Genomic DNA, 25,861 nt, shown 5'->3' on the forward strand with positions numbered 1-25,861 from the left:
TGTATGCAGTTTAGACTACTGTTTCAGACATGGCTGGAGTTATATTCGCTACCACTGACCGCTTAGGTTCGCACTCGCATGTTACCTCGACTCCGCCATCAGTATCGTTTCAAAACACGACTTTGGACCACCAGCACTTACCACAGTCACCGGTCACCACCGTTGTACTGCCGATCATTCTCTATGCTGTCTTTATAATCGGAGGAATTGGAAATTCGTTGGTTGTCTACGTTATGATAAAATTGGTAAGTATGATCAAATATAAATACTAAAAATTACTGTTTATTTGTACTATCAAGCATGTACACAGTATTTAAAACTTGTGATTATAGGATTATAAATTTGAATAGATTGTTAGTGGATGTACCGTAATAGTTTATAAGTTCTACATTTAGCGAGTTTGCAACTATATTCCTACACTGTAAAAAAAGTTCAATCAAATTTCAATCAAATCCGCTCAACACCAAATTTTGACGCAAAATTTTTGAATCAAGTGCTTGACGCAATTTTTTAAATCAAATTTACGTCAAAATTTCGCTCGGTTTCAGCGATTTTTTAGCATTAAAATGGGCCGATCTCAATCAAATTTTGATTTAAACTTGATTTGTATGAAAAAATCTACATATATATTTCTGGGGTGAAAAATGTTTGTTTTGTATTTTTTATTTAATTGGCACAGCATACACAAGTTATTATAAACACTGCGGATAAAGTGTTGACGTGGGAAATTATACGCAATGAAAGACAATAAATAGGAAGGAACCTAAAACACAACAAAAGATAGAAAATGTGGTTTATAAACGACTGTCAAAACGTCGTATTCCCAGGGGTATTGCTGAGGCATGAAGTAGTAAAGCTCGCAGATAAGAAATTCTCTCCTTTATTAAACGTTGAACGGACTTCTCCCTCAATAACGTTTCCACTTGACATCACATTCAGTCTGTAATGAAAGCAGCAAGTTAAATGAATAAGTCCACACACCCTTTCCGACAAAAGTTTACTTGATACTCACCAATTTGAATTAACGACGTTCTAATTTTCACATTCCCTGTTGACGGTAATTCATTCGTATAAACGATGGTAGTTCGGAAAATCAGTTGTCGTGACGCCTAAGTCTAAAAAAATAAAATATGGTTTTGTATTTGGATGCTATTACATAATGCTATGTCCACTTTGTATATAAAAACACAAATGCATACTTAACTTTTATGGTAAGCAACGTGCACTTGTCATCTTTCTTCAGTAGAGTTGTAATATATGACCCATTTTGAAATCTTATCGTCGATAGTTGAATTTATAATGGTGTTGCTTCACATTAGAGTGCTGTTAATTAAACAAAAGATATAGTAAGTGTGTAAGACCATACCGTTGTAAATGGTATTAAAATTGCTCACCTTTAGCTTCTGACGAGTTTTCTTTTCGTGTTTTACTGTGACTTTTATTTAAGACTTACTGACCAACGTTGCGTCTGCATTGTTATTTTTTTCATCTTACTTAAGCGATATTATACACCTGATTCCTCTTAGAATTAAGTAACACTTCCACAGTCTAAAGACTTTGTTCAAGACCGTTTAAAATTTGGCGCGCTCCCGCGTGACGTAATAAGGGCGAGAAGAAGTGAGTGACTCTCTCGCGTCGCTCCTCTGAATCAAATTTTGATGTAAGTCCGAGAGCGATTCTCTCGAATCTAGACGTTTGACGCGAATTTGATTCGGTCGAAGCGACTTGATTGAAAAAACGCGCTCAATCAAGCACTTGATTGAGCATTTTGCGTCAAGTTTTTTTAGAGTGTATATATAGTTGAATGGGGAAAGATTAGGATTTGGTAATAAACAAAGAACATGTAAAGAATTATAAAACCGTACTCTTAATCAGATATTTGGATATTATATGCTAAAAGTGTCCCGTTTAGCCCCACACTATTTTGTGGGGTATGATCTTATTATGTGCTAAAGGCGTCCCGTTTTCCCCACACTGTAATGTGGGGTATGATCTTATGGTCCAAACGTTTTAAATATTTTAAGTTGTCATTTTTTACTACAAACGTTTTTTTTTCAGTCATGTAGACGAAAAATTGCCGACATATTTGTGATAAATCTTTCCGTGGCGGACATTCTCTTTATTAGTGTGTTACCGCTTTGGGCCATAGAGTTCTCCAGCGGAAGGTAAGAACGATTTTTCTTCTTGGGGTGCATTGAATGTGACATGTTTTTTTAGTATTCTATAGTTATTTTTAGTATTTTAAAACAAAGTCATGTTACGCGCTATTAATTATTCTAAAAGCGTTGGGCTTGTTATTTTTAATTTTCGTTTTTATTCGGTTTTATAATTTTTTTCACACAAAAGCGGACCAAAGATTGTAATAAGAGGTTTATAGCTTTTCAGCATTATGCGTCACCATACACACACAGTCGATTGCTATTATGGCACTTCAACGTAAGCAGTGTTTTTGATATTTAAAGTCCCAGTGCAGCACCGTAGAAGGCATTTTCTAAATTACCCAGATAAGCTATGCTAACCTATCCCGCGCGGCCAGCTTGTGTTTTTAACAAATTACAAAACATAAATAAAAAGATATTGATCAGTAGGGCAAAGGAAGACGAGTCCCATAAGCACATAGTATTGCCCAATATTAAAAATATTGCTCAAAATGTATGACATATATAGTAATAAGGTGAGGGAAGACGGGACCCTTAAGCACACAGCAATGCTCAATGTTTCCAAAATCAAAATATATGACGGTTTTTGGGTGATACCACGAATTAGTACCATTGTTTCTTTATTAATTGACAACAGTTAAAAAATATAATAAAACACAGGAGGAGTTATTTAGCGATCCCCACAACAAGTGTAATTTACAACCGTAAAAAAAACACTAGTTAAGACGGGACAGTTTAAAATCTTTGTTAATTTTGATTAATAAGTGTATTTATTATAAGGAATATACACGTAAATAACATAAAAAAATACGTTGTACGCTTTAATAATCAAGTTTAAACATTTTTTTCTTGGTTTTGTCTACCATCCAATGGGTGCTCGTAAAATAAGATATAAAATAAGCCCCGTCGTCACTCACCTTATATATACTGTATATCAAGGAAACAAAACTCACGAGATCAGCTTATTTCTTTTTCCACATAACCGGGTAGTAGTTTTGTTGACATTTATTGTGATTAACAGCCATCTTTTCGCAGATGGGTGTTTGGGAGTGCCGTGTGCAAGATCGCATCAGCTCTGACACTGTTCTCTGCCTATGCAAGTGTGTTCTTCCTTGCCGTTATGTCGATCGATCGACTATTGGCAGTGGTTTTCTATAAGAACAGCAAATCTTTTAGGTTTGGCAACTTTAATTATAGAATGGGAAAGATGGGAGACCTGTTAAATCTATTTTGTCGTTCCATTTGGTCGTAAACCAAAGACAATTTAAAGAATTATAAAACCGTATCCTCACGACTTCGATAGAGCGTTGTTAATTGTTTAAATCGCGTTCAGGATATTTGGATATTATGTGCCAAAGGTGTCCTGTCTTCCCCAGCCTACTATATCTATATGTTTGTAACCCTTTTTAAAATTTCTGGCTGTTACAAAGACGTAAGACGTGTAGAATCCCCGGCTCCTATTCTTTCTGTTATTTCTATTGTTTTTAGTTTCAAGAAACGTGGCCTTGTTCGTTTGCCCTTTTTGTTCCTCTTTTCCAGTAACCGAATGCGGATCGGACGTAATCCATCCGTTCGTATATATTTCACCGTTAATGTTTGTATTAATTATAGTGTTTAACCCTAACGAAGGATTCTATTTGAATAAGGTTACTACATGTAAGTGAAATTTGTATTTATTTGTAACTGTATGTAACACCTGGAGTGGCCCTGTCCTCTCACCCTGTTTAACCGTCCCGTATCCTAAAGAGTACCGTCCCGTATCCTAAAGAGTACCGTCCCGTATCCTAAAGAGTACCGTCCCGTAAAGTGTACCGTTCCTCTACTTCACACAATAAACCTTAAGACAGTTTGGAAGGCTGGTAGTGCTCTACTGATAAAGGACGCGTTGTAAGCACAGAGAGAAGTTCAGACGGGACACACGGTCACGTCTACACCCAATCGAATAGTTTCAGTTATATACTGCCTCGGGACAAGTGGGCCACGCCCGACGAAAAGGCAGCTATAACATCGTTAAACAGGTTGGACATTTGCCTGTTCATTGACATTTCAAGAATTTATTACTGTTTGTTGGTATATTGCAACACGTCTCATTATGACGTCAGAAGGTGTTGTTTATTCTGATGCCCTGAAAAGCCTGAATCAGAAATATGTTGCTGCTGAAAAGTTAATGATATCCCCCGAAGGAAAAGGACCTCTGATTGAACTGCTTCCCGTTATTGACAATGATTTCGAAGTCTTAATGAACGCCTGTGCCTCTACCCCCGCCGTCCCGTTAGAAGGTACAGACGTACGCCTGTCTGACTTGCGAAATCAAAAGGAAGAGTTCGACGTTCACGTCCAGGAATGGCTAAGGAAGACTGATCAGCCCCGAGAAACTTTACCTGCAGAGCGACGTTCAGAACAATCTTACGGTGGCTCCACCACTAGTTCTCGACGTAGCGAACGACGTAAGAGTCGCGTTAACCTGAGATTAGCTATTCTAGCGAAGGAACATGAAGAGCAGAAGCTGCACGAAACCCGTCAACGTACCCGAGAACGTGCTGATCGAAAAGCACGTGAAGCGCAAGAAGATGCCGAAAGAAAAGCACGTGAAGCGCAAGAAGATGCCGAAAGAAAATCACGTGAAGCGCAAGAAGATGCTGATCGAAAAGCACGTGAAGCGCAAGAAGAACAACGCGAAATCGAAGAGGAAGCCCTACGATCCCTAAATGACAAGCAGAGACAATTGGAAATGGCTGAAGCTGCCGACAACGCATGGAGAGACGAAGATGACGCCCCGCCAGCACCATCCATGCGCACCGCCCTTAGTTCGCCAGTTTCCGCTGCCCCTCCACGTCCCATTGCCGACACCGCTCGACTTTCCCGAAGCGAACCCCTGACAATGCCCCCTGGCGTTGTGCACGAAACCCCCGCCCAGGTAGGCCTTTCCCCGTCTCCCATGCAAGATCACGCCAACCCGTTGCATCAAGCCCCCACTCGCGTTAATCCCTTCTCCCTGCGAACGGCTCCAAACCCTACGGCTGGCTTTGTAGCTGACGTGCGCCGAGAACCCCGGCCTCCCACGTTCCCGATCCCGATATCGCCGTCACCACGTTTCCCTGAACCCTACAATCCGCCTCTGCCTTCCTTCGAAGCGACTCCCCTTACAGAAGTCGACCTGTCCCCCCGACCGGTGCTGCGAACACAGAAGGAGTACGAACACAACCACAATCGTCAACAATACCAAACAACTGACGTGGGAGAACGCTTCCTACCACGACCCGTTATCGAGAAGTTTAGCGGCGACCCCATGGGATATTGGACCTTTGTGCGACAGTTCGACACCCACATCACCAAGAAGACACAAGGTGACGATTTGAGATTATTGTATCTTATACAGCATTGCGAGCAAAACGTCCGAGAAAAGATAAGTCATCTTACGTCGAAACCGCCTCATATTGGTTACCGCACCGCCTGGAACACGCTTCACGAAGAGTACGGCCAACCACACGTTATCGCCCGATGTTGCGAAGAGCATTTAAAGGATGCATCCAAGGTAAACGAATTTGATAATGTAGGATTAAAGAAATTGTCGGTCCTGATGGACAAGTGTTGCACCTCACTCCATGATGTGAAGCAATCATCCAGTGTCGATTCGATGGAGGTGATGCTGTCCGTGATCCGCAAACTGCCCCCAGTCCTGCACGAGAAATGGATTGAGTGGTCTGTCGACGTGGAACGCAGAACCGGTAACCGCGCTAAGTTCACCGATTTATCCGAGTTTGTCTGCCTTCAGAGTACCCTTGCGAATTCGATATTTGGGAGAGCGATACACCCGTCTTCTAACCGTACCGCGAATAGAAGAACCAGAGCAATGGCATGCAGCACCGCCAATCCGGAGTCTAGACCGACATTTAAAGCCACTAACGTTTGTTTTCTTTGTAAAGGTTGCCACCCGCTAGACTCCTGTGGAAAGTTCAAATCTCAGTCCCTAGATGAGCGATGGGATTTTGTGCGCTCGAAGAAGATATGCTTCAGGTGCTTCCAGGAATCGCATAGTGTCCGTCACTGCAGAAGTCCGGTATATTGCGACGCCCCAGGATGTTCAGGTATCTATCACCACACGCTATTACATAACCCGAGGCTCAAGGAGCTGCATGTTAAACAACCGAAGAAAATTACCCCCTCAACCGAATATAGCGCCAGTGTTAATGCCTCCGCTGTGTTTCTTAACGTTGTTCCAGTCAAGGTGCGATTTAAGGATCGAGAACTTAACACATACGCGTTCCTGGATCAAGGATCGACCACGACCTTCTGTGAGCAATCCCTCGTTGACGAGCTGAACGCCACCGGCACACCGAGGCGCCTCACCCTTCAGACACTAACATCAGCGAAGTCCTTGGACACTACTTCACTGACCTTATCCGTCCGGTCACTTGACGGCGGAGAATGGATGCAGCTGCCTAGTGTGGTGGCTGTCGATACAATTCCGATTAAGCCTAATATTGTTCCTAGTTCCAGATTGATGAGACGCCACAACTACTTACGAGACGTCGAACTACGCCATGTAAAGAATGGCACGGTGAAGATATTGATTGGCGCCGACGTACCACAGGCATTCCGCGTCGAGTCGTCACGAAGCGGTTCCGGCCAATGCCCGGATGCAATTAAGACGCCCCTGGGATGGTCCCTGTTGGGTCCATCATTTGACGCCACAACTGCCAGCTTTGCTTGTTCTAACTTTATTTCTATTAAGGCCGAAGACACGGAAGTCCTCCGTGCCGCCCACGTGATGTTCTTGAAAGACGAGAGCGACTTGCATCCGTTTACCGCCGATACGAACCCCGATGAATCGGCTCTCGGAGCGTCCCTGTCCGTAGAGGATAGAAGAACCTACCGGCTGATGAAAGATTCAGTTAAGTTTACAGATAACCATTACGAATTGCCCCTGCCCTGGCGTCACGACTACCAGATTCTTCCAGATAGCCGCATGATGGCGAAGCGACGATTGAGCGGTCTGAAGAAGAGACTCACCTGCAACCCCGACATGAAGATGAAGTACGTCAACCAGATATCCACCATGATTGCGAAGGGCTACGCAGAAGTTACGCCAGAAGAAGAGATCGACACTGATCGCAGAGCCTGGTACCTTCCCCATCATCCCGTCATCAATCCCCGCAAACCAGACAAGCTGCGCGTTGTGTTTGATTGTGCAGCCAAACATCAAGGTATTTCTATTAACCAGGTTCTTATGCAAGGCCCCGATTTGGTGAACAGCCTGGTTGGTGTACTTACGAGGTTTCGTCGGGAACCTATCGCTCTGGTAGCGGACATCGAGGCGATGTTTCACCAGGTACGCGTCACTCCCCGAGACCGTGATAGCTTAAGATTTTGGTGGTGGCCGAACGGAGACCTGACACTTGAACCCCGATGTCATCGCATGAAGGTACACTTGTTCGGAGCCACGTCCTCGCCTAGCTGCGCTTCATTTTGCCTACGACAAGCCGCAGTGGATTTCGGTGGTGAGTACGACCCCAGCGTTGCAACAGCGGTTGAGCGTAACTTTTATGTCGACGACTGCCTGGTCTCGGTCCCGAACGCGGAGGCCGGTATACGCATGGCTAAGGATATGCGAAGTATTTTGGCTAAAGCTGGATTTCGCCTGACCAAGTGGCTGTCGAACTCCAAGGAAGTCATCGACTCAATCCCAGAAGAAGAACGCTCGAAATCTCTACAAGTCCGTACCCTTGACGATCAACTTCATGAACGGGTACTTGGTATAAACTGGAGCGTGAACACAGACGAGTTTATGTTCACGGTCGCATTACCTATGAAACCCCGCACTCGTCGTGGAATGTTATCCACTATGAACTCCCTATTCGACCCGTTAGGATTTGTTGCCCCTATCGTTCTAGAAGCGAGACTTATTTACCGTAATTTGTGTCAACAGGAGCTCGAGTGGGACGAACCAGTACCCGAACCGGAACTAAAGCGTTGGGAAAAATGGCTTGCTAGTTTGCCGCGACTGCGCGACATCGTCATCTCCAGAAGTTTTGGTCTGCAAGCGTACGATAATATGCAACGCTCCCAGCTGCACTTTTTCGCAGATGCTTCGAAAATCGCGTATGGCGCGGTTTGTTATCTGCGCACCGTCGACCGCAATCAGAATGTGAACTGCACTTTCGTTATGGGAAAGTCCCGCTTGGCACCTCAGAACGAAGTGTCTATTCCCCGCATGGAACTGATGGCTGCCGTCACCGCCGTCAATATGGATCAGATGCTGAGAAGAGAACTTGGCCTGGATTTGCGTCCTTCGATCTTTTGGTCCGATTCGGCTGTTGTACTGCAGAGCTTATTCAACGAACGGCGACGTTTCCCTCTGTTCGTTTCACGTCGTCTTGCTATGATTTCTGAGAATACGTGCACCAGCAACTGGAAACACGTTCCCACCCAATCAAACCCTGCTGATTACGCGTCGAGAGGCGCAAGTGGCGACGCACTCTTGAAGACACGCCTCTGGTTTTCCGGCCCCGACTTTCTTACTTTGGATCCCGAAAACTGGCCGAACGCCTTCGCGAAAAAGGAAATGTCTGACCATGACATAAAGCAATTCGATAAGAAAACTGCAACTGTTTTCTCGTTACAAGTGACAATACCCGCTACTGACGCGCTGCTATCTCAATTCTCTAGTCTTTACCGCCTCAAGGTCGCCACAGCCTGGCTACTTAGGGTCAAACGCTTTTTACGCAAACGTGCCCAGAAGCTGGACCCGAAATTTGAATCAAGCCCGTTGTCCGTCGCTGAACTCCAGTACTCCGAAACTGAACTTATTAAGTATGTACAGAGGCAGAATTATGCTCAGTGGATGCTTGGCGTCGCAAGTGACAAGAATCCCCTTAAGCCAGGTAGAAAGTCGCCCGTCTTCAAGCTTGACCCGTTTGTTTCAGATGGTGTGCTCCGGGTGGGTGGCCGACTGGAAAGGGCGCCCATTGGGTACGAGGCACGTCACCCAGCTATCCTGCCGCATACCTCTCATCTTACGGATTTGATCATCACCTACCATCATTCTGCTGCCGGCCATTCTGGGTTAAATCATACCCTGAACCTGTTGAGTCAACGCTTCTTCGTCATGAAGTCTACCGCTGCTGTCCGTCGAGTCCTGAACAACTGTTTACCGTGTCGCCGCAGGTATGCGAAACCTGCCGAACAACTGATGTCCTCGTTGCCGTCACCAAGACTGCAAGTGGAAGCCCCGCCGTTCTCATACACCGGAGTGGACTACTTTGGACCTATTATGGTCCGCCAGGGAAGAAGTTCTGTTAAACGTTATGGCTGTCTCTTCACGTGTATGACTACCCGCGCCGTTCACCTGGAGCTGGCGAAAGATTTAACTGCTGACGCGATGATCAATGCGCTGCGGCGCTTCATAGCCCGCCGAGGCGCTCCCATGCATATTTACTCAGACAACGGCACCAACTTAGTTGGCGCTGAAAGGCTCCTGCGCGAAGCAATGCAGGAATGGAACCAAGCCCAAATTAACAGTTTTCTTCGACAGAAAGACATACAGTGGAGCTTCAACCCGCCATGTGCTAGCCACATGGGCGGCGCATGGGAAAGAATGATCCGGTCGGTCCGCCGCGTCTTGCTCTCCCTTTCCGCTCAACGTCCGCTGACAGACGACGGACTACAGACCCTACTGCTGGAAGCCGAGGCGATACTGAACTCACGTCCTCTCACCCCGGTCACTATCGATTGTGATAGTGAATTACCTTTGACCCCGAACCATCTGCTCCGCGTGAAGCCAACCGCTGACCTACCACCGACACTTACCCGCGAGAAAGACTGTTACGCCCGCAAGCGATGGCGCTATGTACAGTACCTGGCCGAACAGTTCTGGGTTCGGTGGTCCCGCGAGTACTTACGTACAATCATTGCCCGCCAGAAATGGCACCTACGTCAAAAGAACTTTAAATCCAAAGATATTGTCCTGTTGGTCGATAACTCGACCCCACGCTCACAATGGTCCATAGGCAAAATTTGTGAGGTTTACCCCGACGCTCATGGAATCGTTCGCACAGTATCTGTGCGGGCCCGCGGCCTCGAGATGCGAAGGCCGATCCATAAGCTATGCATGATAGCTCCCGCCGACGACGACGACGATGATGTTCGAGTCCCGAGAAGGGAGGATGATGACCCGGCGACGATGCCGACCGAAGTGACGACCACCTAAGAAGCGCGTTCGCGTTTCTAGACATTTATTGTTACCACGTGCGAATGTGCGCCGTGGATTTTGTGTTTAAATTGTTCGTTTTATGACTTAGCAATTTGGGGGGAGTGTAGAATCCCCGGCTCCTATTCTTTCTGTTATTTCTATTGTTTTTAGTTTCAAGAAACGTGGCCTTGTTCGTTTGCCCTTTTTGTTCCTCTTTTCCAGTAACCGAATGCGGATCGGACGTAATCCATCCGTTCGTATATATTTCACCGTTAATGTTTGTATTAATTATAGTGTTTAACCCTAACGAAGGATTCTATTTGAATAAGGTTACTACATGTAAGTGAAATTTGTATTTATTTGTAACTGTATGTAACACCTGGAGTGGCCCTGTCCTCTCACCCTGTTTAACCGTCCCGTATCCTAAAGAGTACCGTCCCGTATCCTAAAGAGTACCGTCCCGTATCCTAAAGAGTACCGTCCCGTAAAGTGTACCGTTCCTCTACTTCACACAATAAACCTTAAGACAGTTTGGAAGGCTGGTAGTGCTCTACTGATAAAGGACGCGTTGTAAGCACAGAGAGAAGTTCAGACGGGACACACGGTCACGTCTACACCCAATCGAATAGTTTCAGTTATATACTGCCTCGGGACAAGTGGGCCACGCCCGACGAAAAGGCAGCTATAACAGACGTATAAGTACTTTTTCCCAAAAGTCAGCATACCAATTGCATGTCGTAAGCTATAAATGTACGTTTTATCAACTCATGTTTTAACGTACAGAACTTGGGGCAAGGCGAAAATTACGGTGTTTGTTATGTGGGTGGTTGCTGGGATAACAAGCTGTATGTCTCTTTATTTCCGTGAATCGAAATACAGTTCAACAACAGGTGGCTTGGTTTGTATATTTTTAGTCAATTTATGAGCAAATTGGAAAAATAACAGGCAATTAGGAAAAAAACACCATCGTTTTTTTGTCAGCTGTTCAAAACAGAACTTTTTAATTATGCTTGTTATGGACCAAACAAGTCAATTTATTTTTTCTTGAATGCCACGCGCCCTGTTTGTACCATTACAAATTAAGGAATTGATCTTAAAACAAAAGCTAAGCAATTTCCGTTTTAATTTGCCACTTTCACCTGCTCTTTGCAACAGTCAATTCATAACAGCTGAAATGTGTTACTGGTACATGGTATCGATCGATACACGTAGTATTCCTTATATTAGTTTAACTGTGTGAAAAAAGGTGCAAACCGGTATATAATGCAAAGGTTAAATATGTTTACCCTCTATGCATTCATATCATAAGCTTCGTCATTTTTAAACGCTTTCAAAGAGATTTTATTAATTATTGAATAATTTATAAATGAAAATCGAGTACGCATAATCTGAAAATATAGTCGAACTTTCGAGTTCGGGAAATCTTCTTAAAGTACTTTATTATTATCGAAAATGATATGATCGATTATGGCGAGTTGCTTCACATCTTTCCCATAAATGCACACAAAATAGGTCGATAATCTGTCCTGTGTCTTTAGTCAAGAAATTGCGGAACCAATCGCTCACATTCGTTCATAATCGGTTACGTGACAAACCGACGTATACACATACGACATTATATACACATACGACAGGGTATAACAAAAAACACAATTTATTTCGTTCACTAAAAAACAATTAAATAACTTGCATTTTGTTACCCTAGCAAATGATATTTAACTCAACTTTAATGGGTCCATTGATTTACATAAATATTTTTTCAGGACACTTTCACTGTCGGTGGAACTTTGACGAGCATATATCTTCGCACGTAACCTGGTTTTGCGTTCATTTTCTACTAAGGTAAGCGCGTAAGTGTTATAGTGGGGTGGGGAAGATGGGACACCTTGTTGTTCTATTATCTCGTTTCATTTAGTAGTATACAAGGAGTATTCAAGGAATTATAAAACAGTATCTTTACGACTCCGGCATACCGTTGTTAAATGTTTAAAACACGATCACATTTGAATAATATGTGCTAAAGGTGTCCTATCTTACCCCACCCAACTATATCATAGGTTTTGGACATAATGATGCGCTAAAAAATAAACGAAATTTATTTGAAGATTTTTTGTCGGTTTCGGATTACCTTTAGGCACAATGGTGGTCGCCTACATTATTATCATTGCCTACTTACAAAGAAGAAAGTCACAGAAAAAACTCCTTCGCCGGAAACAGGTTAGTCTGTATTGTTAGCTCATCCTGTATTTCTATATAGTAGGTGGGGGAAGATGGGACAACTTTGACACATAATAACTAAATATTCTGATCGTGTTTTAAACAATTAACAACGGTCTATGAAAGTCGTGTGGACAAGGTTTTATATAAAAAAATCGTTGAATGTTTGTTTACTACCAAATTGGAGGAGAAAATAGATTGAAAAGGTGTCCCATCTATCCCTACCCTACTATATTATTTCTTAACTTTATATCCCATCAATAAACTTAATGTATTTTTTTAAACATATACAATAAACAATGAAGGCAAGTTACTTCGCATGTTTGGATATTATGTGCTATAAAGGTGTCCTGCCTTTCCCCCACCCTATAAAGGTGTCCTGACTTCCCCCATTCTGTTAAATTATAGGGCTTATGTGTGTAAACAAACGTCGTTGGCGTGCCTGGAGAGACAGATGTCAAAAATGTGAAAGATTTTATTTTTACAGGACCGTGTTACTCTTACTGTATCTACTGTGGTGGTCGTTTATCTCGCATGTTTCCTCCCTAACCAGATCTCCAACTTAATATACATGGCACAGGGACTCGGAATTTTGCGTAAGTGCAAACAAATTGATAAAACTTGTATATTAACACACGTATAAATGATGGAGGAAGATGGGACACCTTTTCATTCTATTTGTTAGTAAACAAAGAACATTTAAAAAGTTATATAACGATATTCTTACGACTACCATACCGATGTTAGTTGTCTAAAATTTGATTGGGATATTTAGGTATTATGCGTCAAAGTTGTCCCATTTCCCCCACCTATATATTACCGGTTGGTGCATGCATTGTAAGTTATTGGCAAATTCTGATGATGTCTCGCCTGGGGGTCGGTTCTTTCTACAAATGTCACAAAAAGTGCTGGAAGACCCTTTTCACAGTTACAATTATAAATTGACGTTCATTTACTTTTTTATATCTGAAAACCTATTCCCATATGCCACAACAACACCGATTTTCTTTAGTCTGTACACTCTATACGGAAACTGATCAAAAGCGTCGTATTCACAGCCAAAACGACTGGAAAGGCATCGTAAAAAAACCCTTGATCGATTTAAAATATGTTTTCATAACTATGATGAAATCTTTTCAGCACAGAGCGATGTTCCTTCACTGGCGCAATACAACATTCACCTTGTAGTTACCTGTTTGTCCTGGGGCCACGGATGTGTCAACCCTTTCCTTTACGCGTTTATGCGAGAGGACGTTAGATTAAAGGTAAACCCAATGTGTCTGCAATGTTGCCCTGTTACTGATGGTATAATGGAGTGGGAGAGATGGGACACCTTTTCGTAGAAAAGAATATTTAAAGAATTATAAAACCGTATCTTTATCACGATTCCCATTGACCGTTATTAATTGTTTAAAACCCGATCAGGGTGTTTAGATATTATGTGCTAAAGATGTCCCGTCATCTCTTACTACTAAATATAGTATTACAATATACCATGAACATAAACAAAATATATTTATAGTGTTATAGGACGTATACCTGATATATAAATACTACGATTGCCAAAAAACGCGAATCTATATTTTTAGCTAACAGAAACAGTGAACCAAATCGGTTGTCTTGTGCCAATCAAAGACAGAAGAAACGTTACTGAGCAAACACAGGTGCTAGGCAAAGTTGGTTAAACCAAAATGAGTGTTATTAAATAGACGACTCTTTAACCTTAGTATAGGCCTACTGAATTGATGTAATTTTAATTTCCGGGTTATAACAATTGCTAGATTTCTATCATTTGTAGAAATCATTCGTTTGGTGTTTTCTGCAATAGTGCCAACAATGGTAAAAATTTTGAAACAGTAGCTGAAGGAAATATGCGGGATACTTTTAGCACGTAATATTACATGTTATATAACAACTTCCTTTTAGAGACGTATATAATTCCGTCAGTTTTTCTTATACCATCTAATGACAACAAAAATATAAAAAATTCTTACAGCAGTTATTATATAGTATAGGATGGGGAAGATGGGACACTTTTTTGTTCTATTTTCTTGTCCTATTTGGTAGTAAACAAAGAACATTCAAAGAATTACAAACCCGTATTCTCACAACTCCTACATGAAGACTGTTGTTAATTATTTAACATACGATCGGGATATTTGTAGATTATGTGCTAAATGTTTTCCACCTTACCCCATACTACTAAAGTAATCATTAGTTTTAAAAATTTAAACACAATTCTTCACTGTTATATACAAACCCCATTAGGGCAGATACCCAACAGTTTAACGATGATATAACCATATTTTGACAGCAAACTCGAGGTCAAAATTCAAGAAAACAAACTTCCCGGAGTTACAGAAGTAAAGAATCTTTGCCGAAGCAGAAGGTGGGGGCTATATATACATATTGGCCGGACTAGTTAGAAGTAAAATGAACAATTGTACTTTGGCTGTTAACCAATGTTCACAGTTAGGTGCAAAGTCGAATTTCAGAATAACGATTCGAGATTTTAACACAAAGTGGTCGAAAGCGCGCCTGCCTTTTACCATTAGCTCCAACCCGCAGTGGCCGTTATGGATTCTCTAAATTGTAAGCCATACAAAAAATTGAAAAGGATTACCCATAAAAGTCTAACTCGTAAGCTGGCGTAAGGTGTATGAAACACAACACTCATGTTATAACAACCGGCGTTGCCCCGCCACGAGAGGCTTATTAAGTTACATTTATTCAGTATAACGTGACAATCGGCAGTATAGTTCATGTTAAAGTAAAAATTTAAATTTTACATTGTGCTTTTCAGGAAACCCAACCTAAACCAGTAACTATTATCAAGGCTGTACATGCTGGCTCACCTTCAAACCTGCAGAAATGTACTAAAGTCTAATGCTCCGCAGCACTGTTGTACTGAAACATTTTTGTATTTTTAGTATTTCAACTAAGTATGTACTCACACTTTGTACTGTAATCGCACTGTAGGTTAGTTTCCTAAGCTTGCAGAGGTGTTTACATTGATTAGCACAGCGAGCACCACATCACTACGCATATATAGCGAAACCTCAGTCTTTGAAAACATCATAAACCGATTTTTTTGCGGTTTGTAGGAAATTTTAAGTCGCCCTAATAGCAGAATATAAACATGGTTCTACTTCTACGACTTACGTTTTATCATGTCCTGAACTTTACTACACCAACTATAGTTCCACTTTCTGTAGTGTTAACTGTTTTAGCTCATTCGTACATCGTATTCGCACATTTTCTATTATGTGTTTTGCATTAGATACGTCAAAGTATTAAAGTATGTGAATTTTAACAAGACAACGATTCAATGAGGACTTCACTACTAAAAAGTGACCACATTGATAACCTTGGTCAGTATTAGGCTATTAGAGCCACAATAAAAGTCTCATTTAACGTGGTATAACTTATATTTTTTAGCCTTATAATCAAACCATTTGGAAACAATATTGTGATAGCGATTTTGCATCAAACGAGGATGATTTATTAAATCTTGAAAGAAAAAGTTCGTTCCGCTTATATGTTTATAAGAACATGCCAAAGTTACACGAAAATTATACAGTGTGGGGGGAAAGGGACACTTTTAGCAAATATTATTCAAATATGCTGATCGTGTTTAAACAAATAACAACGGTCTATAGAAGTCGTGATAAGGATACGTTTTATAATCTTTGAATGTTCTTTGTTTACTGCCAAATAGAACGATAAAATGGAAAGAAATGTGTTCTATCTTCCCCTACCCTACTATATAACAGATTATTTTTACATTGGTGGCGCTGTTGCACAATAAAATCGAGATCCATAGGGGAGCGCCTGAATTCTACAAATGATGAAAGCACATACGTGAGACCGCTGTGAAATCGATATCAGTGTAATTCCATCTATGCCTTTATTTTGCCTTGTCTGTTCCGCGAGCCGCGCGCGTAAATTTTTTAGTTGCCGAACTTCAAAGTGGGCTTTAAATAAAATATGAGACATGATGTAACAGAGAAAAATTGTAAACTAGATGCACAATGTAGATAACCACACCTGTATGAGTTCTTTATACTTTCTTGCCGAAATGATAAAAGTGCTAACTATACGTGGCGTTTTACCTGTTGTGCTTATAGCCTCTATAGTCGAAGGCCCAGCGTGCAGATTGAAACAATTTTGAGCTTAGTGCAGAAGTATTTTCAGTTTTGTATATTGTACGAATGATTTAATGGAATGATATGGCTGGCTTATTCTGAAAATCAAATCAAGCTTGGCATATGGACCATGAGAGGCCAATTTGAAGTGCAGTCAGTCGATGTGTAAGTGATGTTGAGTGCTGGTTGTATATATACAAGTATATTATGATCGGCTATATGCCTTCGTTTACACAGTGCAAGCTTTCAGGTCGGCCCAGATCGATCTTTAAGTTTTCAAATTCGAGCAAATCGCGTTTGCGGCAGAAACGGTGACGGATTTTCGCGCGCAGCAGAAAAAACAGTATTTTAAAGTAAAAACTAATTTTAGATGCTTATGGGACAGGTTCGTAGATTTTGCGTCAGTTAGATTAATCTTAGGCTGAGCTGCTTTGTTGGGAGATTTTAATTAACTCAAGCATCGCTATATCTGTGGTTTGGTAAACCGCAGCGTAGCGAAAAGAAAATTCGGGGAAACATTGTTGGAATCGCTGAAACAGTGGTCGGAACGAAAGTGTGGGAACAGCAATTTCCAAGGACAAAAACAGACCTGCGTTTTTAAACGAATACAATCGAAGCAACAGTAAGACAAAACGGTATTAGTGGACAAACCCGCACAAAACTAGGCACCAGCGAATGGTTATGATGTATACCTACAAAGCTAATAGTCTTGCTTTTATTTCAGGTAAAGGTAAAACAGAGTGTTTGTAAAATTAAGCATCAGTTTAAGAATTACACACCAAGATGACGTCACCAGCTACCGAAGTAATCGACGTCACGGCCACATCAGAGTCTATCGTGACGTCAAACTCCGTCTTAAAATCAATCGTGCTACCAATTATATACAGCCTTGTGTGCGGTGTCGGGCTGATTGGTAACGGAATGATCATTTATATTATACAAGTAAAGGTAAGACGTTTTGTTCATATAGGCGCACACATTACTAAACATTTGACCCACATGTGTCATTTTGAATCCCATATACCAGTTTACATAATTTGAAACCATTTAAACCCTCTGCGGTTCATAGATATATTAAGATACCCAGATAAAAGCAAGCTAATTTGAAGGTCTAATTTCAAAACGCCAGTTTAGAGAAATTACTCGTTAATACGCGGCAGACAAATATGTAATTCAAGTCACAATAAGCATAATATTATTTTTGCCATTAAGAGATCAAGCTGCCTCAGAATTGATCTGTTTACCTTTATCAATTTTTAATGGCGTGTCAGGTTAGATCGCCAATTACATAAGTTGTTGCATGCGATAGAACATTTATTCCCAGTTCGTTAACAAACCACCAAACATAGGAAAACCAAATAACAAGCGCAGTTTAACCACGTATGCGGGTGAGAAAAATTGTGAAAAATTATATAATCATGCTAAACAGGGATGAATTAAGTACTGTATGGTAACCGCTAGCACATAATAACCTGTATATTCTAATCGCTTTTTAACAATTGACAACGTTTTTAAAGTCATGTGCTACGGTTACATAATTCGGTACTTTTGTTTGTTCAATACCAAATGTGATGGAAAAAGAAAACAACAGAAACATGGCCTTACACCATTCTACTGAACCTAAGGACATTTTTCATGCATATTTATGCATTAAATTTTTTTCCACGCCGATCAACTTTAAAGAAATCTTTGTTTGATGAAAAAGAATAATCAGCTTGGCATGTATGGCGGGTACAAATATCAAATTACCTTAGACATTCAATCGATTGCTTACTGCTAATTATAAATAAGAAACTACGATGCCTTGGCATTCAAATCATTATATAATAGGGTGGGGAAAGACGGGAAACCTTTAGCACATAATAATATTTAAATTTCCTGATCGTGTTTTAAACAATTAACAACGGCCTTTGCTGATGGGAGTCGTGAGGATAGAGTTTTATAATTTTTTGAATATGTTTTTTGTTTACTACTTAATGGGACGAGAAAATAGAGTTAAAAGGTTTCGAGTCCTCTCCCACCCTACTGTATAACATTACGCGCAGAGTTTCACGCGGTTAAACACAAGAAGTCTTTATGAAAATAGACACGCGTCCGATGGTATAAAGCGTTGGCTTTTCGCTTGATTGTAGCCATAAAGCGAGACTCGTTACTATATTTTACCGATTATTAGCGTAGTTAGCTAATTAAACGTAAACGATGAAAGTTATTAAGGCATATATAACTTATGTGGTCCATTAGCAATGTTCAACTTTTCCGCTTAATTGCCAACGTATATCTGCACTTTATTTGAACATATAGCTAAGCCAGGATCAATTCTTATCGTGGTTTTTGTTGTGCGCTGGGTTGATTGCTAATTTCAGCCAACAATTGATTATTTTAAAACTGTTTGCTTGGCGGAACAGCCGATTTTAAATTGGTTTCAGCTTAAAATCACATGCAGTTTGTTCCCACGAAACTTAGAATTGATCTGAATGGGTTTGTTTACACGCACGTATACAGTGTATGCTGCAATCACCATTTGCAGGCGGGTAATACTGTAATACTGCATGGTAACATAACTGTACCCTATATGCCACAACGATTCCCAAGTTTTCTCTGTGGGGCAAATATAGTTTAGTGGGTTAAGATTGGTAATCCTACAACACTAACGTAGCGTTGTTAACTGTTGAAAACACGATCAGGAAATATAGGATACTGGTCCTGACGATAACCAATCTCACCCACAGAACTATAATTATTCAACGGCGGTGCCCCGCCGGTTTAAAGTACAACATAATTAGGTCTGTGCTCCAACAGTAATGTATCTGTGCTAACCCGCGGTTTGAAAATCTCTACTGTATGTTGTTGTACTAACCGCCTAAACACTTTACCAGATGAGAGGGCGAAGCATTACGGATGTATACGTAATAAACCTGGCAATCGCGGACTTCATATTTCTGGCTATGCTGCCGTTCTGGATCATTGATCTTGCAGCACATGACAGGTAAACTTCGTATACATAACATAATAACACGTATTAGTGATCATAAATGACGTCGGCTTTCTTTGAAAAAGTGCAAATTTAGAATTTGTTGACAAACTTCGCAATTCTGGGATTAAAACAATATGCAAATTATAATAATTTCTGTCTTTGTTTTGTTTACATTAAAAAACACAGTTCATTTTCTTGAACCAAGAAAACAACGCAATACATTGACTGAAGTTGTTATATAGTAGGGTGGGGGTTGATGGGACACCTTTTCATTCGTTTTTCCCGCCCCATTAGGTAGTAAACTAAAAAACATTCAATGAATTATAACACCTTATTCTCTACCTCGTTGCTAATTGTTTAAAATCAGGATATTTGGTTATTATGTGCTAAAGGTGTCCGGTCTTCCCCTGCCGTAGCGTGTAATTGACCAGACATAAATGAAAATCGACTCTAACTTATCTGACCGAAAATCTGCAACGCCCAAAACTGTATATGATTCATATTTATGAATGGAAACCGATGTGTCAGGACTTACTACATGTTTTCGATGACTGATAAAAAACTATATCCATATCGTGTGAATAAAGGCAATATAACTATATTTATATTCCACTAAACTATAACCTTTAGTTTTTGGTATAAATAAATGTATAGTATTTGTTTTTGCGTAACGGGCGGCGACGATAGTTATATAACACACATTTTCCGTTTCATACACCCCGCTCTTGCTTATAAAGTATATCAACAATTATGCAACCTTATGGGTGACTTTTATCATCTTTTAGTATATTTTGTTTTTTTTTTGTCCCAGTTTGTAGTAAACAGTGAACATACAAAGAATTATAAAACCGTATCCCCACGACTCCCATTGACCGTTGCTAATTGTTTAAAACACGATCAGGATGTTTGGATATTATGTACTAAAGGTGTGCCGTCTCCCCCACCCCACTCTTTATGGCTGATAATTTAGACAACCCATAACGTCCACCAGGTTCGAGGTATTCCCGGTAAATATCTTTTGGGTGCAAATCTACACAAAGCTAGGTTTTTATTGTTGTTTTAACTTTTAGATGGTGGTTTGGGCGCACGATTTGTAAGCTATCAAGCGCGAGCACCCATATACACATGTACGCCAGTGTATTTTTCCTTGCTGCAATGGCCGTGGACCGATTCATTGCTGTTGTTTGCTATCTTAACAGCAAGAGGTACAGGTACGCTAACATAATTTATAAGCGCCCCTTAAATCTATTTAAGCAACAACTTAATAAATGTTCTAATTTGTGCAGAACTAAGCATGGAGCGATTGGGGGATGTTTGGTGTTGTGGATAATGGCAATCATAATGAGCATACTACCTTACCAATTCAGAGACCTTGCCACCGTTAATGGTAAAATTTTACCAATAATAAAACCTATATAGTTTTTAGGATGTACAATATATAGTAGGTCGGTGGAAGATGGGACACCTTATCATTGTATTTTCTCGTCCCGTTTAGTAGTAAACGAAGAACATATACACAGAAGTCTAAAGCGTATTTTCATGACATACATAGACCGTTGTTAATTGGTTAAAACATGATCAGGATATTTGGATATTATGTGTTAAAGGTGTCCCGTCTTCCCCCACCCTACTATAAATCTGTTATATTCACGTTACAAAAGGTATATTCTATATAGAGTGTGTAAAGAGCATACGCGTTTGACTATTAGGCTGACAGCGTGGCCATAGGTCCAAGCATTTAGGCCATTCATCAAGTGTTAGTGTCAGTAAAATATATTTTCCATTTAGATTACAGTACGTGCGTGTGGGCATTCAATGATACAGATACGATTTGGTTCTTGATGCAATTTCTTTTGAGGTATAACAGCTGTTGTTATTTAAATTAAAAAGCGGTTTGTGGAAATCAAAGTCGCATTTTCGATTACTGATCGACGATGAAAATAACTTGATAATAACCCGTAGTCAGAAAATATATTAGATTGCCCATGTTTTAATGTTATTTCATCGTTTACCTTATGATGGTAAACAAGGAATATTTACAGAATTATAAACCTGTATTTTTGTGACTTGCGTTGTTAAAACACGATTAAAAAATGTTGGATAGCAATTTTGGATAGCCCCGCCCCCAATATCATATTCCTAAACATGTTTTCGTTGACATAAAATTATGCACGCAGGTCTGTGATAGCATTTGCCCTGCCTTTTGTTGTAATAGTGGTCTGCTACATATGGATTGCTGTGTTCCTGAAATCCCGGAAGACCAGCGGACGGCTGACAAGTCAACGTCAGGTATAATACCTAAATTATGTAGCAGAACAGTTTCGAAGCGCACCAACGACGTGTGTACGTATATTATCCGTATATAAAAGCTATATTGTGGTATATATAAAAGCTTATTAAACTGTTGCGGGTTTGAACTTTTATATTTGTTTGATTTTAGCGAATGAGTTGTTTTCCTTTTTCTTAGGCGTATCGATTGATGCAGCCTTGTGGTAAAGTGCTGTACTGCGGTTGGAAAAATAATTCCGGCAGAAAAATAACTCCTTATAACTTCCGGCCTTATTTTCTGTGAAGTGTGCTGACAGGTTTAAATAATTGATGCGAATAGTTAGAAGGGTGCTGCTGCCAATTTAAACAGCTCCTCCTCCCAAACAAAGCACTACAGGTGTAGGCTACAAAGTTGTCTGGCTGAGTGTCTTTTAACGTCAGCACTTACAGGTCGCCGATGGTCTAATTTAATTTAGAAAACACACGAAGCCAAGAAATTGCTGAGGGCGCAGTAGGAATTCTAAACTTATTACGCTCTTATTGATTGTTTTTGCACTATGACCCACCCCATTCCTATGTTCATTAGCTGCTTTATTTTGCAGGATAAAGCAACAGTAATGGTGCTGGTAATAATTGCGGTATTTCTACTTTGCTGGCTTCCAAACCAATTGTCGAACTTCGTCTACGTTGGACAAGGATTGGGTTTTATTCCTGCAGGTTGTAGCATGACTGTTTAATAAATGTTGTAAAATATTGCGCACCGCCTGACGTCTTTTGCATATATACCGTGTCCTTTATTGGGGTCATATTTAATAATGGCAGTATGCATAATTTAAGGGCATGATAGCCCATGCGAATACAATGGGTGCAATTACGCCGTGTCGTAATAATACCCAGGGAATTAAGTATTTGTATCGATAAGAAAATGAAATTACTGATCTTAGCAGCATTTGTATCTTAGCTATCGCACACAATGATATAACAAACGAACCGAGGTATTCGACCATTTGGAGTTCAGAAAAAATCTTGTTATACCATTAGGTTTTCCGGTCGCTAAGGTTAAAACAGGAGGTATTATTAAAGCGGCCTTTTGATCAAGACTATAATATAAATTCCACACGGTCTAAGACCGTAAAGTGCAATTTTACAAGTTCGATTCAACTTAAACTCATAAAGTTAAAAGTTATTTTTACAAGCTCACAGTTGTGGTGGGGCGCGGTTAAATGCGGTATATTTTGACATTTATTTGAAGCAAAGTAAATGTTGCAAATCGGTTGATTCTTAAGCGCCATTAAACAAGGATGGCACAGCATTAGAATAGTAATAATTTGTAACATTATTTTGACAACAAAATTTAAAACAAAAATGCTACAACAGATATTGATGGTAAAGCTGAATTAAATAAGCGGCCAATGTTATAACTTACTGTGGGGTAAGATGGGATACCCTTAGCACCTAAAACCCAGATTCCCAATCATGATTTTTCATAGTTAACAACGCTTTTTTTAGTGGCGATGCCACGGTTATATACTTGTGTAAGTATTTTTTGTTTAAACTACTAAATGGGAGGAGAAAAAGGAACAAAGATGTCTTATCTTACTCCAAACGTCAACAGGTCATCAACGCACGCGTATGTTTCAATACAAATATATTTCAGCGTGAATGTTTTCTTGTCACATTGTTTTAACAAAGGTATATTAGATAAGAATTAAGTTCACATTTTCTTCCAGGGAGTCATGGTACTGCGCATTACTACATACACATGTTTAGTAACTGCTTGGCGTGGGGTCATAGCTGCATGAATCCTATTCTATACCTGTTCATGCGCGAAGACATAAAGCTAAAGGTGGAGAATTTATTGCTTACAGTGGACCCTATGTCACCTCATACCTAATGTAATACGATTAAGTTTACCGCCACCATGCATGTACCTTATAGCAAAGAACACGGCCGAAAGTGATGTATTATAAACGACATGAGGTGGTGATAAAGAATGATATTCTATAAACTTATATAATAATAATTAACATATCATGATATTTGCTCAAGCAATCATACGACTACCGTTGCTTATTAATCACTTATTTTCCCGCTACCCGCATATAGGTCACAGAAATACTACATACTGCAACCAAACGATGCCGAGGCGCAAGTTCAACATTAGAACGAAAGACACCAACAGAAAACAACTCCAATGGACAATTGATGGCGCTAGGGTCCTTGCGATGTAAACGCAACTCTGATTCGGTAATTTTAAACCAGTCATAACAAAAAGCAAGGCATTTTAAGCGTGTATGAGTTTAAATGTTACCATTTTAGCGTCGTCGTTAAAATTTATTGTTTTTTTGTTCTGCTAAGTTATTTCTTTTGTGTTTAAAAAATATACATGGTAGTTTATGTTGCCATTTTAATGAATATGTTTTAGGTATATGGTGTAGAGTTGTTTAGTGCTGTGGGGTAGGATGGGAAGCCGTTAGCACCTCAATCTATATTTCGTTTTTGTGTTTAAATAATTAACAACCCTCTCGCGGGGTTGCGGTTTTTTAATTCTGTAAATATTTTTTGTTTACTACCAAATGTGACGAGCGAAGATAACGATAACGTCCGATTCTACCCCAGCTACTATAACACAAATTATTTTAGAAAATTCTACCAGATGAAGCAGATGCACCACTTGCGGAAGACTTTGACAAACAACATACAGTAGCGCTCGATGCAGAAGGACAAACCCAGTACACAATGTAAGTAAAACATTAAGAATCACGGCTGTTAAATCAATTACAAGTAGGCATGCACACATGTGGAGAACATGTGCGTTTATATTTGTCTAACGTTATTTGGCTTCTGCTTGTTAAATGCATTACCGTTTTTATAAAAAATTCAACGCATTGTATGCTTACATTATTCTGACTGATGTTCTGGCATGACATACACCACGTGATAATCATGTTTACTTATCCACAGACAAGCGGAAAAAGGAATTTCATACCATTACGTATATACGCACGCAGTTAGCATTGGTTTTGTGAAATCCAATAACACTTCTGAGCGTGGTGGTTGTACATTACATTAACGTTTTTTATGCTGTAACCTTTTAAAATACAGGGTGGCCCACTCGCCAAGAACAAAATCTTTCAACGTTATTGGAACGAAAGGCCAAGCAAGTACTATGGTGTGAAACATATGTACAAATATATGGTGTGAAATAATTAAATAACGCTTCTACAAACAATCTTTTTTTGAAGTTGTTTAAACGTCGCAAAACACAATTTTTTAATGAGTTTACACTGTCTGCTATTGTACAAAAAAAGTAAAAATCGTTGTTTTTATTTGTCAGTTCTTGATTTAACTGTGCCAGAGTTAAAGTTCCATCGCCGTAAATGTTGTATAAGCCTCATTGGGCAAGTGCGTGAACTTTTTTACACATACAGTAACTGTATCTATATTTTTTGTACACTATACTAAAGACACCAAAGCACCCCAGTTTTGTTGTACCGTCCAGCGTCTTAAATACGAGTTGCCTGAAGCAAAGTTGCAAATTAGCCTAACTTGTGCGGCAAACATTCCTAGATTTATAGGGGGAGGAGGAATTTTTTCTCAGTTTGAGTGACAGCGCGGTTTCTTCGAATTTTTTTAACAGGGATGACGCACTTCCGTACCTATAGATGTTGCTCAGCATATAATGACGCAACCAATACAAGCGTTCTGCATAACAACGCAGCGGAAATTTAATAATAGACACTATACTAGTATAGCAGTTACAAGTCGTAACAGTACATTGTATCGTATATTAAATACAGAATGTTGTCATTGTTTTTAGTAACTACTAACCTCGTAAACGTTTTTCTTATATGCGGTATTGCTTCGTTGTACAGTTGAGGCCAAATCTTGGATACAAATAGCTTCA

General features: G+C 40.1%; 5 protein-coding genes across 6 annotated transcripts in view; all 5 read left to right on the top strand.

Annotated features, from left to right (window-relative positions):
• Window positions 1-15,888, top strand: LOC149733824 (neuropeptides B/W receptor type 1-like). The gene is made up of 11 exons (XM_089880822.1): window positions 1-245; window positions 2,059-2,165; window positions 3,195-3,335; window positions 11,134-11,240; window positions 12,114-12,192; window positions 12,456-12,567; window positions 13,055-13,163; window positions 13,708-13,832; window positions 14,157-14,231; window positions 14,882-14,956; window positions 15,371-15,888. The coding sequence occupies exons 1-11, from the start codon at window positions 30-32 to the stop codon at window positions 15,452-15,454; spliced, it is 1,230 nt and encodes a 409-aa protein (XP_089736948.1). The 5' UTR covers window positions 1-29; the 3' UTR covers window positions 15,455-15,888.
• On the top strand, window positions 3,330-10,449 carry LOC149733825 (uncharacterized). 2 transcript variants are annotated; one of them, XM_089882049.1, is made up of 2 exons: window positions 3,330-6,247; window positions 6,383-10,449. In XM_089882049.1, the coding sequence occupies exons 1-2, from the start codon at window positions 4,252-4,254 to the stop codon at window positions 10,366-10,368; spliced, it is 5,982 nt and encodes a 1,993-aa protein (XP_089738175.1). In that variant the 5' UTR covers window positions 3,330-4,251; the 3' UTR covers window positions 10,369-10,449. The 2 variants fall into 2 exon arrangements, with proteins under 2 accessions (XP_089738175.1, XP_089738176.1); XM_089882050.1 differs by having other exon boundaries at window positions 3,330-9,326; window positions 9,694-9,867.
• LOC149733826 (E3 ubiquitin-protein ligase DCST1-like) overlaps window positions 10,661-25,861 on the top strand; it is a 22,161-nt gene continuing 6,960 nt past the window's right edge. Inside the window, exon 1 of the mRNA XM_089880813.1 lies at window positions 10,661-10,679. The gene's annotated coding sequence lies outside the window, so the exon portion shown is untranslated. The remainder of the gene's footprint in view (window positions 10,680-25,861) is intronic.
• Window positions 10,662-25,861, top strand: part of LOC149733827 (putative methyltransferase DDB_G0268948) — a 41,524-nt gene continuing 26,324 nt past the window's right edge. The window contains exon 1 of the mRNA XM_089880835.1: window positions 10,662-10,679. The gene's annotated coding sequence lies outside the window, so the exon portion shown is untranslated. The remainder of the gene's footprint in view (window positions 10,680-25,861) is intronic.
• LOC149733828 (B2 bradykinin receptor-like) lies at window positions 21,998-25,061 on the top strand. The gene is made up of 6 exons (XM_089880839.1): window positions 21,998-22,029; window positions 22,557-22,671; window positions 23,685-23,800; window positions 24,061-24,201; window positions 24,598-24,695; window positions 24,919-25,061. The coding sequence occupies exons 2-6, from the start codon at window positions 22,572-22,574 to the stop codon at window positions 25,025-25,027; spliced, it is 564 nt and encodes a 187-aa protein (XP_089736965.1). The 5' UTR covers window positions 21,998-22,029; window positions 22,557-22,571; the 3' UTR covers window positions 25,028-25,061.

This window comes from Ciona robusta, chromosome 7, assembly GCF_009617815.1.
Source record: "Ciona robusta chromosome 7, ASM961781v2".
Taxonomy (NCBI): domain Eukaryota; kingdom Metazoa; phylum Chordata; class Ascidiacea; order Phlebobranchia; family Cionidae; genus Ciona; species Ciona robusta.